Here is a 12,299-nt window from a genome sequence, read left to right on the forward strand (position 1 = left end):
CATTTATTGTTGCTCTCTCTCTCTCTCTCTCTATATATATATATATATATATATATATATATATATATATATAATGTCGCCAGCTGTTTTTATGTGCAATAATATTCAAACATTTGTCTATGATGCATTTTTGCTATGCGCAATTCAGAAGCCAGAAGCTCACGCGGAGGAGCTTCAGCACACGCAACATGAAAGTCCTGTTTAATTATGATAGAAGAGAGAACCAACTATTCAAACATCTGCTCACACTTTAGGCCTGTGGCTGTTATATTAAGCTAAGTATTTTTTTATTTTTTTTTATTTTGGCTTCCAAGGATTATAGCCGCATTTCTTCTAGCACAACTCCCTTCCCTTCATAGCGGCGCGGATTCGTTCCTCCGAACCAAAACTTAACATCTGAATCAGCTCAATCAGTGATTGTTATAAAATGCCGTCTTTACTGTTGCTACATTGCAGGACATATTTGATAGTGAAACGTTGAAAGTACAATCTGCACAAGTGATGCTCTTCCCCAGGCTAAAATGTGTGTGCGCGCGTGTGCCTGTGCGGCGGCGTGCTCCAAAACGGACAAGCAAAGTACACTTTGAGCTTCGGGCGCGTCGAAATAACACACAAAAATATGCCAAAAAATGCGTTGCGTGTCAGTATATTGTCTTAAAGTGTCAGACTGGAGCTTGAGCCATCAATGTTAATCAAAGAACAAAATGCAAAGAGAAAATCACCCACAGCTCTTAATCTGAACAACGTTATAGCTTTAATAAACATAAATCTATCAGTACATACAGTGAAAACTATGCAGTGCTCATTTACATTTGATTACTTTTGTAACTATTACTTACCTGAACATTAATATTAGTAGACCTTCATGGAAAAATGAAAGCACTGTTTATTTCATTTCGTTTGTATGTTTATTTTATTGTATTTGTCAGTTTGTTTTACTTTGTTTCTTTGTTCATGTTGTTACTGTATCTTATCTTATGTATATAAAACACTAAAAATACCTGCACACTGGTGCATTTACAAATTGATGAAGTGCAGGCATTTTTAGTGTTTTATATACATAAGATAAGATACTGTAAGAATATGAACAAAGAAACAAAGTAAAACAAAAAGTACCGATAAGAATACCGTTAAAGTACCGCATCGATAAGCAGTATCGGTAAGAGTAGTAATACCGTTAAAACCTTAACGATACCCATCCCTATTCATGACCTCTAGACTGGACTATTGTAATGCACTGCTAGGTGGTTGTCCTGCATCTTCAATAAACAAGCTACAGATAGTCCAAAATGCAGCGGCTAGAGTTCTTACCAGGTCAAGAAAATATGATCATATTACCCCAATTTTACAGTCTCTGCACTGGCTACCTATTAAATTCCGTATCATTTACAAAATATTATTACTTGCCTATAAGGCCCTAAATGGTTTAGCTCCTGCGTACCTAACTTGTCTTCTACCACGCTACAATCCAACCCGCTCCCTAAGGTCGCAAAACTCTGGACTTTTGGTAGTACCTAGGATGGCAAAGTCCACTAAAGGAGGTAGAGCTTTTTCACATTTGGCTCCCAAACTCTGGAATAGCCTTCCTGATAACGTTCGGTGTTCAGATACACTTTCTCTGTTTAAATCTAGATTAAAGACACATCTCTTTAGCCAAGCATTAACATAATGCATCTTATAATCTTGTACTGCAGTTATATCTGATCAAATGTACATTATTATTATTCTTTAGCTTGGGTTGAACAAATCATTTTTGATTAGATGGAACAGCAGCTACGCTACTTATGTCTCTATTTGTTTCTCTGTTTCTGCTAACTAGGAATTACAGAAGATTCAGTCTGGATCCAACCCTTAAATGATCTGAGATGACCGAACACCTGAGAAAAGATGATGCCAACCCCTCAGAGGACCTCAGAGGATGCCAAATCTCAGACAACATACAGAATTACCAAATTTGGCCATAAATTAAATATGTTAAGGTTCTGCAATATATAAATATATTGTGGAAACTTAATTTCCCGTAGAGCTGCTTTGCAACAATTTGTATCGTAAAAAGCGCTATACAAATAAACTTGAACTTGAACTAGGTGTAAAAGTGCTTAGTGATAGACTTTGCACATTGCGTTTATATTCTGCTGTTCTGTCCCCACTGATTTGCGGGTCTTGTCTTTTTCTCCTACAGATGACTTGCAGGATGCTGTATGTTATGATATTAAATTAGTTTTAATCGTTTAACCACCAGAACATCTTGTCTTCATTGGCAACACACACGGTTTGTGTGGATTACAAGTGACGTCGCAGATAGTGAAGAGTGCAAGTGGCGATTGCAAGTGACTTCGTAATTTAGTTTATTTTTTGGCAGCGGCTATATGCACTAAGTGTAAATAGCTATAGATTCTATTTACACTATGTTAAAATAGCAAGATTTTCTGCTATTTATACTACTTATTGCAAATAGTGGCAATTATCTGAACCTCAGTATTGTAGTACATTATAAAACAGTACGCAATAATAACATATTGAGTGTAAATTATAGTTTTAATTCAGATTATTAAATGGATGCCACCTTATTGGGACAATAAAGCCCTCCCTACACCTACCCTAACCCTACCGTTAGTGGGTGGAGTTAGTGTAAATAGACATTCTTTTTTCTTGTCTTCACCACCTGGCTGCTTGTGCAAAATGTTGAGAGTTTCAATTAAAAAAATTATTAATAAATAAAAAGAAAAAAGAAAAAAGAGTGAAAGTGAGTTGCGGAAGTGCAGGTGTCTGAGAATGCAAGTCTGAAAATGCAAGTGCATGTCTGCAGCCAGACCGTATTGGGTGACGTCGCAAGCAGTAAAGAGTGCAAGCGGCGATTGCAAGTGACTTCGTAAATCAGTTTCTTTTTTTCTTGTCTTCACCACCTGGCTACTTGTGTAAAATGTTGAGAGATTCTATTTAAAAAATAATTAATAAATTAAAATAAAAAGATTGCAAGTGAGTTGCGGAAGTGCAGGTGTCTGAGAATGCAATTCTGAAAATGCAAGTGCATGTCTGCAGCCAGACCCTACTGAACTTCTCACCGGAGCTTACACTACACCTAGGCCTATGTCATCCGCCCGAAACGGCATTCTATTGTGAATGCACATATGACGGAAGCTAGAGATTAGTGCTTATTAGGGCTGTGCAATTAATCGAAATTCAGTTTCGATTTCAATTTCGGCCTCCAACGATTATGAAAATACAGTAATCGAGATAAAACGATTATTGCGCTCCATTCCGCAGGTGCACTTTTGTTCCTCATAAAAAGCAAATTTCACGTGCAAATCCAGTGTTTCCACTACGTTTATGGCTTTTGGGGGGGGGGGGGGGGGGGGTGTTCTGTTTTTTTCCGGCATAAAAACAAAGGGGATTTAATATTACAATTAAAACATTGAAGACATATTTTATGATTATTCCTTAAAAATAAGGTTTTAATCATTTTAGTAGGCTATTACGTAGGCCTACATTCTACTGAACAATGGGAATATATTTTTAGTTTTCAGTTGCTGCTTGAAGATTGCCAGGGATCCAGCGTTCCTGATAGGGGTGGGAAGATTATTCCACCAGCCAGGAATGGTGAACGAGAACGTTCTGGAGAGTGATTTTGAGCCTCTCTGTGATGGTACCACAAGGCGTCGCTCACTAGCAGATCTCAAACTTCTGGAGGGGATGTAGGTTTGTAATAGTGAGTGGAAGTAGGAGGGTGCTGAGCCTGTGGTAGTTCTGTACGCAAGCATCAGTGTCTTGAACTGAATGCGAGCTGCCACTGGTAGCCAGTGCAAGGAGATGAAGAGAGGCGTAACATGTGCTCTTTTGGGCTCGTTGAAGATCAGTCGTGCCGCTGCATTCTGAATCATTTGTAGAGGTTTGATTGTGTTTGATGGCAGACCAGCCAGAAGAGCATTGCAGTAGTCCAGTCTAGAAACAACAAGGGCCTGGGACAAGAAGTTGCGCAGCATGCTCTGTCAGAAAGGGCCTGATCTTTCTGATGTTGTGTAGTGCAAACCTGCAGGATCGAGCAGTCTTTGCAATGTGCTCTTTGAAGGTCAGCTGGTCATCAAAGATTACACCAAGATTTCTGACCGAAGTTGATGGGGTAATCATTGATGAGCCTAACTGAATCGTGAAGAGAATTGTGACATTTCGCTGGTCTCTAAAATGTAGATGTCATAGCAACCTTATTTACAGAAAATATATGTTTGATATATATCTTTAAATAAATCTTTCATATAAATTTTTGGTAATATGGCCCACTAAATAATTGTTTTAAATAATCGTGATTACAATATTGACCAAAATAATCGTGATTATGATTTTTGTCATAATCGAGCAGCCCTAGTGCTTAACATTTTAAATATGGATATTTTTCTTACAAAAACGCATCAATTCACTACAAGAGGCCTTTATTCACCCCCCGGAGCCATGTGGGGCACTTTTTATTATGGATGGATGCGCTTTATTGGACTTCTTTTGGACTATTGAAAAATAACACCCACTCCTTATGATAAAGATTGGAAGATGGAAGAGCCAGGATGTTCTTAAATATAACTCCGTTTGGATTCCTCTAAAAGAACAAAGTCATATACACCTAGAATGGCCTGAGGGTGAGTAAATCATGAGGTAATTTTAATTTTTGTGTGAACTATCCCTTAAAGGTAAACAGGTGGTTTTTTTACCTAGCTGTCTGCAGCATCATAACAGTATTCTCTCCCTCATAAGTGCAGGTCGGTGTAAAGGTGACGTAGATGTCAGGTAAACTGCTGCAGCGGGAGTAACCATGACCACCACATGACATGCGACAAACCTCAATTCCTGCATTTGCCACCCAGGTGGTAAATGCTTTCAGACCTGCAGATAGAGCATGCAGCTATAGAAAGAATAGAATGGAGAAATACAAAAGGAGATAAATCAAGAGACTGAAATTGATCTAAAAACAGGCATATGCAAGCACATGAAACTCATGAACGTATAAAATATAACTCTTTTTAAGAACATATTCTCCATACCTCTGGCAGTTCACTGAAGTCACCCTGATTAATGTCTCCTGAGATACGATGGTATGTTTTACTCATGTATTGCCCCACAAAGTGGAAGGCATAGGCAGTGGCCAGCAGAGGAAAGAGTTTATACTGCTGGGTCTGATAGTCTAGGATCTGTGGTTCTGGCTCTCTAAAAGAAAAAAGAAAAGTTATTTAAATTACCTAAAATATATACAGTTAGGTCTGTGTGTATGTGTATGTGTTTGAGTGAGACAGAGACATAGACCCACCCTTGCCGTAGTTCAGACTGGTGTCGGACTGCACTGTAACGAATGGCAATGGTGCAGGACTTGGAGAGAGCTCGTGCTGACTCCCCCACTATCATGGAACGAATAAACACCATGGTGCCATATGTGAGCTTATCGCTAGGAGGCTTCACATAAGTACCATCCGGCTCAACCTACACAAGCATATACACCACAAAGCTTTAATAATAGCATGCACATGAGCTGGCATAAACACCATGTACACAAAGTACTACTGATCCAGCTTATCTCAGCATGATCTTTGAATCTTCCAGTGAAAACAAGAGAATTCAGACTTATTAATTTGTTAAAATAGTTCAAATGAATATCACGAATTTGCATTCATTTGTTTAGTGATCTAAAAATGATGTAAAATCTGTATTCCTATCTTTTTTAGGGGTTCAAGCGTGTAGTGCTGAAACCCTATTGTAATTGTTAGAATGGCCAAGGATCAGCAATCTCCATGTAAAACTGATTGTGCAAACCAAACCATAAGTTGTAGAGACTTGAAACTTAGAGAGATTGTAGTACTCCCATCACCTACAATGTGACCAAGGCTCGCCCCAATCGGCCTGACGGGGGCAATATAGTGATCAAAATAACAAAATCCCTCATAACTCCTAAACAGTCAGTCTCAGGCTCAAGTGTCTTATGTTGTTTGAATCCTTGGCTCATGCCAGACAAAATGCACACAAATTTTGGGGTATTTCGCATTTTTTTAAAAGCCTACTATTACAAACTAGTTCTCGGTTTTTCGCCCGATCGGAACCAAACTAGTGCAGAAAGAGAATATCAATGATTATCAAAAAAGTTGATCTTTCGACTCGCCATCGCAAAAGGACGCCAAAACGTTCGAAAGGGGCAGGGCCACCTTTAGTAAAATGCCTATAACTCCTGAACAAAATGAGATATCTTCGCCAAACTCAGAACATTTATGTAAGAGCTCAATCTGAGGTCACAGGGAAAAAAATCACGGAGCTTGGACACTTGGTGGTGCTATAAGAGGGAAAAAAACTGAAATGGTTATAACTGCGCAACCATTCATCCTATCAACATGAAAATCAGAGTGCACGGTCTTGGTCCAAAGTGCCACAAGTGTCTATAAGGACATGTGTTTATCTCAAAAAACATGGTCGGCATTGGCCTATGAATTTTCAGCACCTATCAGACAAAGTTAACAGAGGCCAATCGGAACGAAACTCAGTGGGCCTGATTGAAAGAAATTGGCCACTGGGGGATGATATTGCATTTTTCAAGGGAATAAACGACTGTACGTTGCATGTTTTTGTTTTTTTTTGCACATACGCACAATATTTATATCATATGATAGAACTCCTCATTACGGACAACTTTGCCTCTAGAACTACTGCTGTCAATCAAATCGTTTGTTAAATGTTTGAAAGATTATGTTAAAAATCTACTTTTGCAAACTAGTCCTAGGTTTTTAGCTAAATCTTGAATTTATTCTCTGGACTCTCTAGGTCAATAATTATCAAAAAGATGTTGAAATTTACCTTTTGGGAAGCTATAACGGAGCCTTTAAGAAAATGGGCCTGTCCAAATTTACCCAAAATCCTATCAAGCCTAAAGGAAAACTCAATACTTCACAAAACCTGGTGAGCACTTGCAACAGGTGATTCTAAACAAGCATGCAAAACTTTAAGGAGATCAGACCATAGCTGGTGCTATAACAGTCATAAACGTTAAAAAATTATATTTCTATGGTAAATTACATGGATTTGCCAAAAATGCTTTTTTAATCATCGATTTAGGTGGTTAAAGGCTTGCTAAATAATATGTAATGTCTAAAATGTAATCGCTACTTGCAGCTATATTTATGTTAGTTATTTTTATGTCACAACATGTTGCTTTTCTGTTTATTTACAGGATTAATATAGATTTTGTCTCTTGTATTTTGGAACACAGTTAATATAGGCAGGGATGGGCAGTATTTCAAATACATGTATTTAAAATACGTATTTGAAATACAAAATATTATTTTGCATTTTGTATTTAAATACCTTTGAAAAAATCAATTGTATTTTGTATTTAAATATATTTAATCTTAGTATTTTTATATTTTCAAAATACATAAAATACTTTTTGGCAATCAACCTCTTTATTAGACTGCTAATTTCTTGTATCAAACATGCCACTTTCATGCATGTGAGCTGCCGCTGTATGACTCTATCTAGAATTGGGAAATTTTCTGGATTCCTGTAAGGAAATATGGAATCATACTGCCTTCGTGTGCTATCAAAATTTCCTATTTCCAATTTCAGAAGTCCTGATTACAAGCATGTTGCATTCAAGTGCTTTACTGTTGGAAAGAATATGAATCATGGAGAGTGCCAGGTTTCCTGGGAAAATCTTATTAAAACCAAAATCGTAGATATTTAAGATATCAGCCAGCAGCCATATCACCCTGCAGCCCAAGATTGGTTGCCCACTGAAGCTAAGCAGGGTTGAGCCTGGTCAGTACCTAGATGGGAGACCTCCTGGGAAAACTAGGTAGCCTCTGGAAGAGGTGTTAGTGAGGCCAGCAGGGGGTGCTCACCCTGTGGTCTGTGTGGGTCCTAATGCCCCAGTATAGTGACGGGACACTATACTGTCAACAAGCACCGTCCTTCGGATGAGACATTAAACCGAGGTCCTGACTCTCTGTGGTCATTAAAATCATCCCCATACACTGATCGGCTTCATTTTTCTGTCTCCTCTCCACCAATAAGCTAGTGTGTGGTGGGCGTTCTGGCGCACTATGGCTGCCGTCGCATCATCCAGGTGGTGATTGAGGATGCCTGGTGGTGGTTGAGGAGATTCCCCCATTCTATATAAAGCTCTTTGAGTACCCAGAAAAGCGCTATATAAATGTAGTGAATTATTATTATTATTATTTCATTTTGAATAAAATGTGGCATCCCATTTGTTGACAACTACATCATCATTCATAGTGCTATCTTTATAGTTAGCTTGTTGATGATTCTGGATTTTCAGTCAAATACATGCTGTTTTGCTGTGTATAACCTATGCAAAATGCTTGAAATGGTTATTGCACTATGTGCATGACTTTAACATTAAAACAAGGTGATCTTGCTTTTGTGGTTAAAAAAAAAAAAAAACTAGCAAAACTAGTACTAGCAACGGGAACATAGCTTTAGCACTAGTCAGTCTTGTTAGGTTTTTTTTGGTCAGATTTTGGATTTATCAACTAGCTACACTGTTAAGACATTTCTGTAATTTCTGCAGTTATTAACTGTATATCACCCAGTATAATGCTGCAAATTCCCTTAACAGTAAATAACTGTAGTACCCTTTGCACCATGGGAATTTTCTGTGACGTCAGACCCCACATACAGAGACTACTGTATTTGATGTAACGGCCTCTTTGGCGCCATTCTATTGAGATTGTTTTATTTTCCTAATTTCTTACATTTGGATTGACACGATTCATGGTACGAGAACAACTATGGTTTTGAGAGGTTTGAGTATTCTGCATGGGGTTTGCCTTTTAAAAGTGTGTCATTTCTACTTGTTTTCCAGAGAAGACATTTCTGTCACTAACAAAATGGATGGTGAGCAAAGGTGGTGGCCACGTTTTGGAGCAGCACCTGGGTTTTGCAGATGGCTACAGTATCTCACAGAAGTGAGTACACCCCTCACATTTTTGTAAATATTTTATTATATCTTTTCATGTGACAACACTGAAGAAATGACACTTTGCTACAATGTAAAGTAGTGAGTGTACAGCTTGTATAACAGTGTAAATTTGCTGTCCCCTCAAAATAACTCAACACACAGCCATTAACCATTAACTAAACCGCTGGCCACAAAAGTGAGTACACCCTTAAGTGAAAATGTCCAAATTTGGCTCAATTAGCCATTTTCTCTTCCCGGTGTCATGTGACTCGTTAGTGTTACAAGGTCTCAGGTGTGAATGGGGAGTAGGTGTGTTAAATTTGGTGTTATCGCTCTCACTCTCTCATACTGGTCACTGGAAGTTCAACATGGCACCTCGTGGCAAAGAACTCTCTGAGGATCTGAAAAAAAGAATTGTTGCTCTACATAAAGATGGCATGGGCTATAAGAAGATTGCCAAGAACCTGAGACTGAGCTGCAGCACGGTGGCCAAGACCATACAGGACAGGTTTAACAGGACAGGTTCCACCCAGAACAGGCCTCGCCATGGTCGACCAAAGAAGTTGAGTGCACGTGCTCAGCGTCATATCCAGAGGTTGTATTTGGGAAATAGACGTATGAGTGCTGCCAGCATTGCTGCAGAGGTTGAAGGGGTGGGGGGGTCAGCTTGTCAGTGCTCAGACCATATGCCGCACACTGCATCAAATTGGTCTGCATGTCTGTTGTCCCAGAAGGAAGCCTCTTCTAAAGATGATGCACAAGAAAGCCCGCAAACAGTTTGCTGAAGACAAGCAGACTAAGGACATTGATTACTGGAACCATGTCCTGTGGTCTGATGAGACCAAGATAAACTTATTTGGTTCAGATGGTGTCAAGCGTGTGTGGCGGCAACCAGGTGAGGAGAACAAAGACAAGTGTGTCTTGCCTACAGTCAAACATGGTGGTGGGAGTGTTATGGTCTGGGGCTGCATGAGTGCTGCCGGCACTGGGGAGCTACAGTTCATTGAGGGAACCATGAATGCCAACATGTACTGTGACATACTGAAGCAGAACATGATCCCCTCCCTTCAGGGACTGGGCCGCAGGGCAGTATTCAAACATGATAACGATCCCAAACACACCTCCAAGACGACCACTGCCTTGCTAAAGAAGCTGAGGGTAAAGGTAATCTGTGGGGCATCCTCAAACGGAAGGTGGAGGAGCGCAAGGTCTCTAACATCCACCAGCTCCGTGATGTCATCATGGAGGAGTGAAAGAGGACTCCAGTGGCAACCTGTGAAGCTCTGGTGAACTCCATGCCCAAGAGGGTTAAGGCATTGCTGGAAAATAATGGTGGCCACACAAAATATTGACACTTTGGGCCAAATTTGGACATATTCACTTAGGGGTGTACTCACTTTTGTGGCCAGCGGTTTAGACATTAATAGCTGTGTGATAAGTTATTTTAAGGGGAACAGCAAATTTACACTGTTATACAAGCTGTACACTCACTACTTTACATTGTAGCAAAGTGCCATTTCTTCAGTGTTGTTACATGAAAAGATATAATAAAATATTTACAAAAATGTGAGGGGTGTACTCACTTCTGTGAGATACTGTATGTATTCTTGGGCTGCTTGTCTTTTTTCCCTCATTATGTTTCTGTTGCCTAAGGACTCTTTGTGAGGATAAATCCAGAGGACACAACATAATGCACTACAAAACATCCTAAGACAGGAGAAATGGTGAAGATGCACTGTTCCAGCCTTGGAAAACTGTATTTTGAAGTGTTATACATGCAATGTTTTAAATAAAGAATTTGATATTTTGTCATTTTTGCGTCTGTTTTAATTGAATGCCAGTAATACCTATGTAGAGTAAAAAATAAAATGAATTCTATATAAAAATAATCAAATCTAATGAAATCTATATTAAAATGAATGAATTACAGTAGTATACTGATGAATTGGATTTGTTTTACAGTAATTTACTGTAAAATACACAAAAATGTATTTTGTGTATTTTCAAAATACAAAATAATGTATTTGTATTTGTATTTAAATACATTTTTCCACACAGTATTTTGTATTTTTATTTTAAATACATTTTGATGTATTTGTGCCCATCTCTGAATATAGGTTAGGTTAGGTTAGAAAGCTTTATTAATTCCTGTCAAAGGGGAAATTCATCTGCCACCTTTTCAACTATACATTATAAATCAATACAAAACAATTCAACAGTACATTCCCAAAACATACACACACACACAATCAATCAAACAATACAATAATTATGAGGCTTCAGTAAAAAACCTAACTGTAACAAACAAATTAGCAAACATAATTGTAAACTAGGCCTATTTAAAATTAGAGATCTTCCTTGATTTTGTTAATAAACTATAAACATGTGAGCAGGATCTGCTGACCTTGGCATACTTCATCAGCATATTCTCACGTGGAATCCTGACATTTTCCAGTTTCAAGTAGCCATTATCCACCTCATCAAATCCAAATTTGGGGCCAATATCACCGACCACCACACCTGTTCAAACACAACATATTTGAAAATAGTGGCTTAAATATTGAAGACTACATTCTGTACACATGTAACACATAAATAAGATTACTAAATAAATGATGAAACATCTGACTGTCTAAATGTCGAGATGTCAAATAATATTAAAAGAAAAACACTGTATATACATTTATAAACATTGTCAGGGCAGAATGACTTGAATAATAATAATAATTATTATTATTATTCAAATATTGTACATTATTATAAAGTCTATTACTACAAAAAGAAAAAAAGTTATTTTCAATTTATGGCGGGTATATGCTGTTTTAGACTGTCAGTTACTGTTTGCCATGCGGTACTGTCACTGTCAAGTTTAGCAAATTTAGTGGCGTGATAGGTCCTTAGAGGATTTTTTTTTTATTTGTGAAATTTCACAACCACACCCTCCTCTTGCAAATCCAACAAATCGCCATGTATAAGTTATTGAAATGTTCTTTTTCAATTGGTGCTATTGAATGGTCATTTGACTTTAAAATCTAAGACAGCTACTACCAAAACATCAAAATTTACAAATATATAAATCTTAAAGGGTTAGTTCACCCTAAAATGAAAATTTGCCTGTGTTTTACTCACCCTCGAGGCATTCCAATGTGTATAAGACTTTCTTCTTTCAGACAAATACAATCGGAGTTATATTAAGAATTGTCCTGGCTGTTCCAAGAGTTATCATTGCAGTCGGCAGGTGTTTCTGTTGAACAGTTTACAAAATGTCAAATAAAGCATGCATCCATAAAAAATAAAAAGTTTTATTATGGATGCATGCGCTTTATTTGATGTCTTGTGGACTGTTCAACAGATA

At 38.1% G+C, this 12,299-nt stretch overlaps 1 protein-coding gene across 2 annotated transcripts in view; it reads right to left on the reverse strand.

Moving 5' to 3' along the window:
* Positions 1 to 12,299, reverse strand: part of acox1 (acyl-CoA oxidase 1, palmitoyl) — a 41,806-nt gene that overhangs the window by 12,868 nt on the left and 16,639 nt on the right. For both annotated transcript variants that reach the window (XM_079376608.1, XM_079376607.1), the window contains exons 6-9: positions 11,349 to 11,464; positions 5,294 to 5,463; positions 5,031 to 5,193; positions 4,701 to 4,891 (exon numbers count right to left, since the gene is read on the reverse strand). In XM_079376608.1, coding sequence (XP_079232734.1) covers positions 4,701 to 4,891; positions 5,031 to 5,193; positions 5,294 to 5,463; positions 11,349 to 11,464 — 640 coding nt within the window. The remainder of the gene's footprint in view (positions 1 to 4,700; positions 4,892 to 5,030; positions 5,194 to 5,293; positions 5,464 to 11,348; positions 11,465 to 12,299) is intronic.

Source organism: Barbus barbus (assembly GCF_936440315.1).
Source record: "Barbus barbus genome assembly, chromosome: 25".
In the NCBI taxonomy this organism is placed as follows: Eukaryota; Metazoa; Chordata; class Actinopteri; order Cypriniformes; family Cyprinidae; genus Barbus; species Barbus barbus.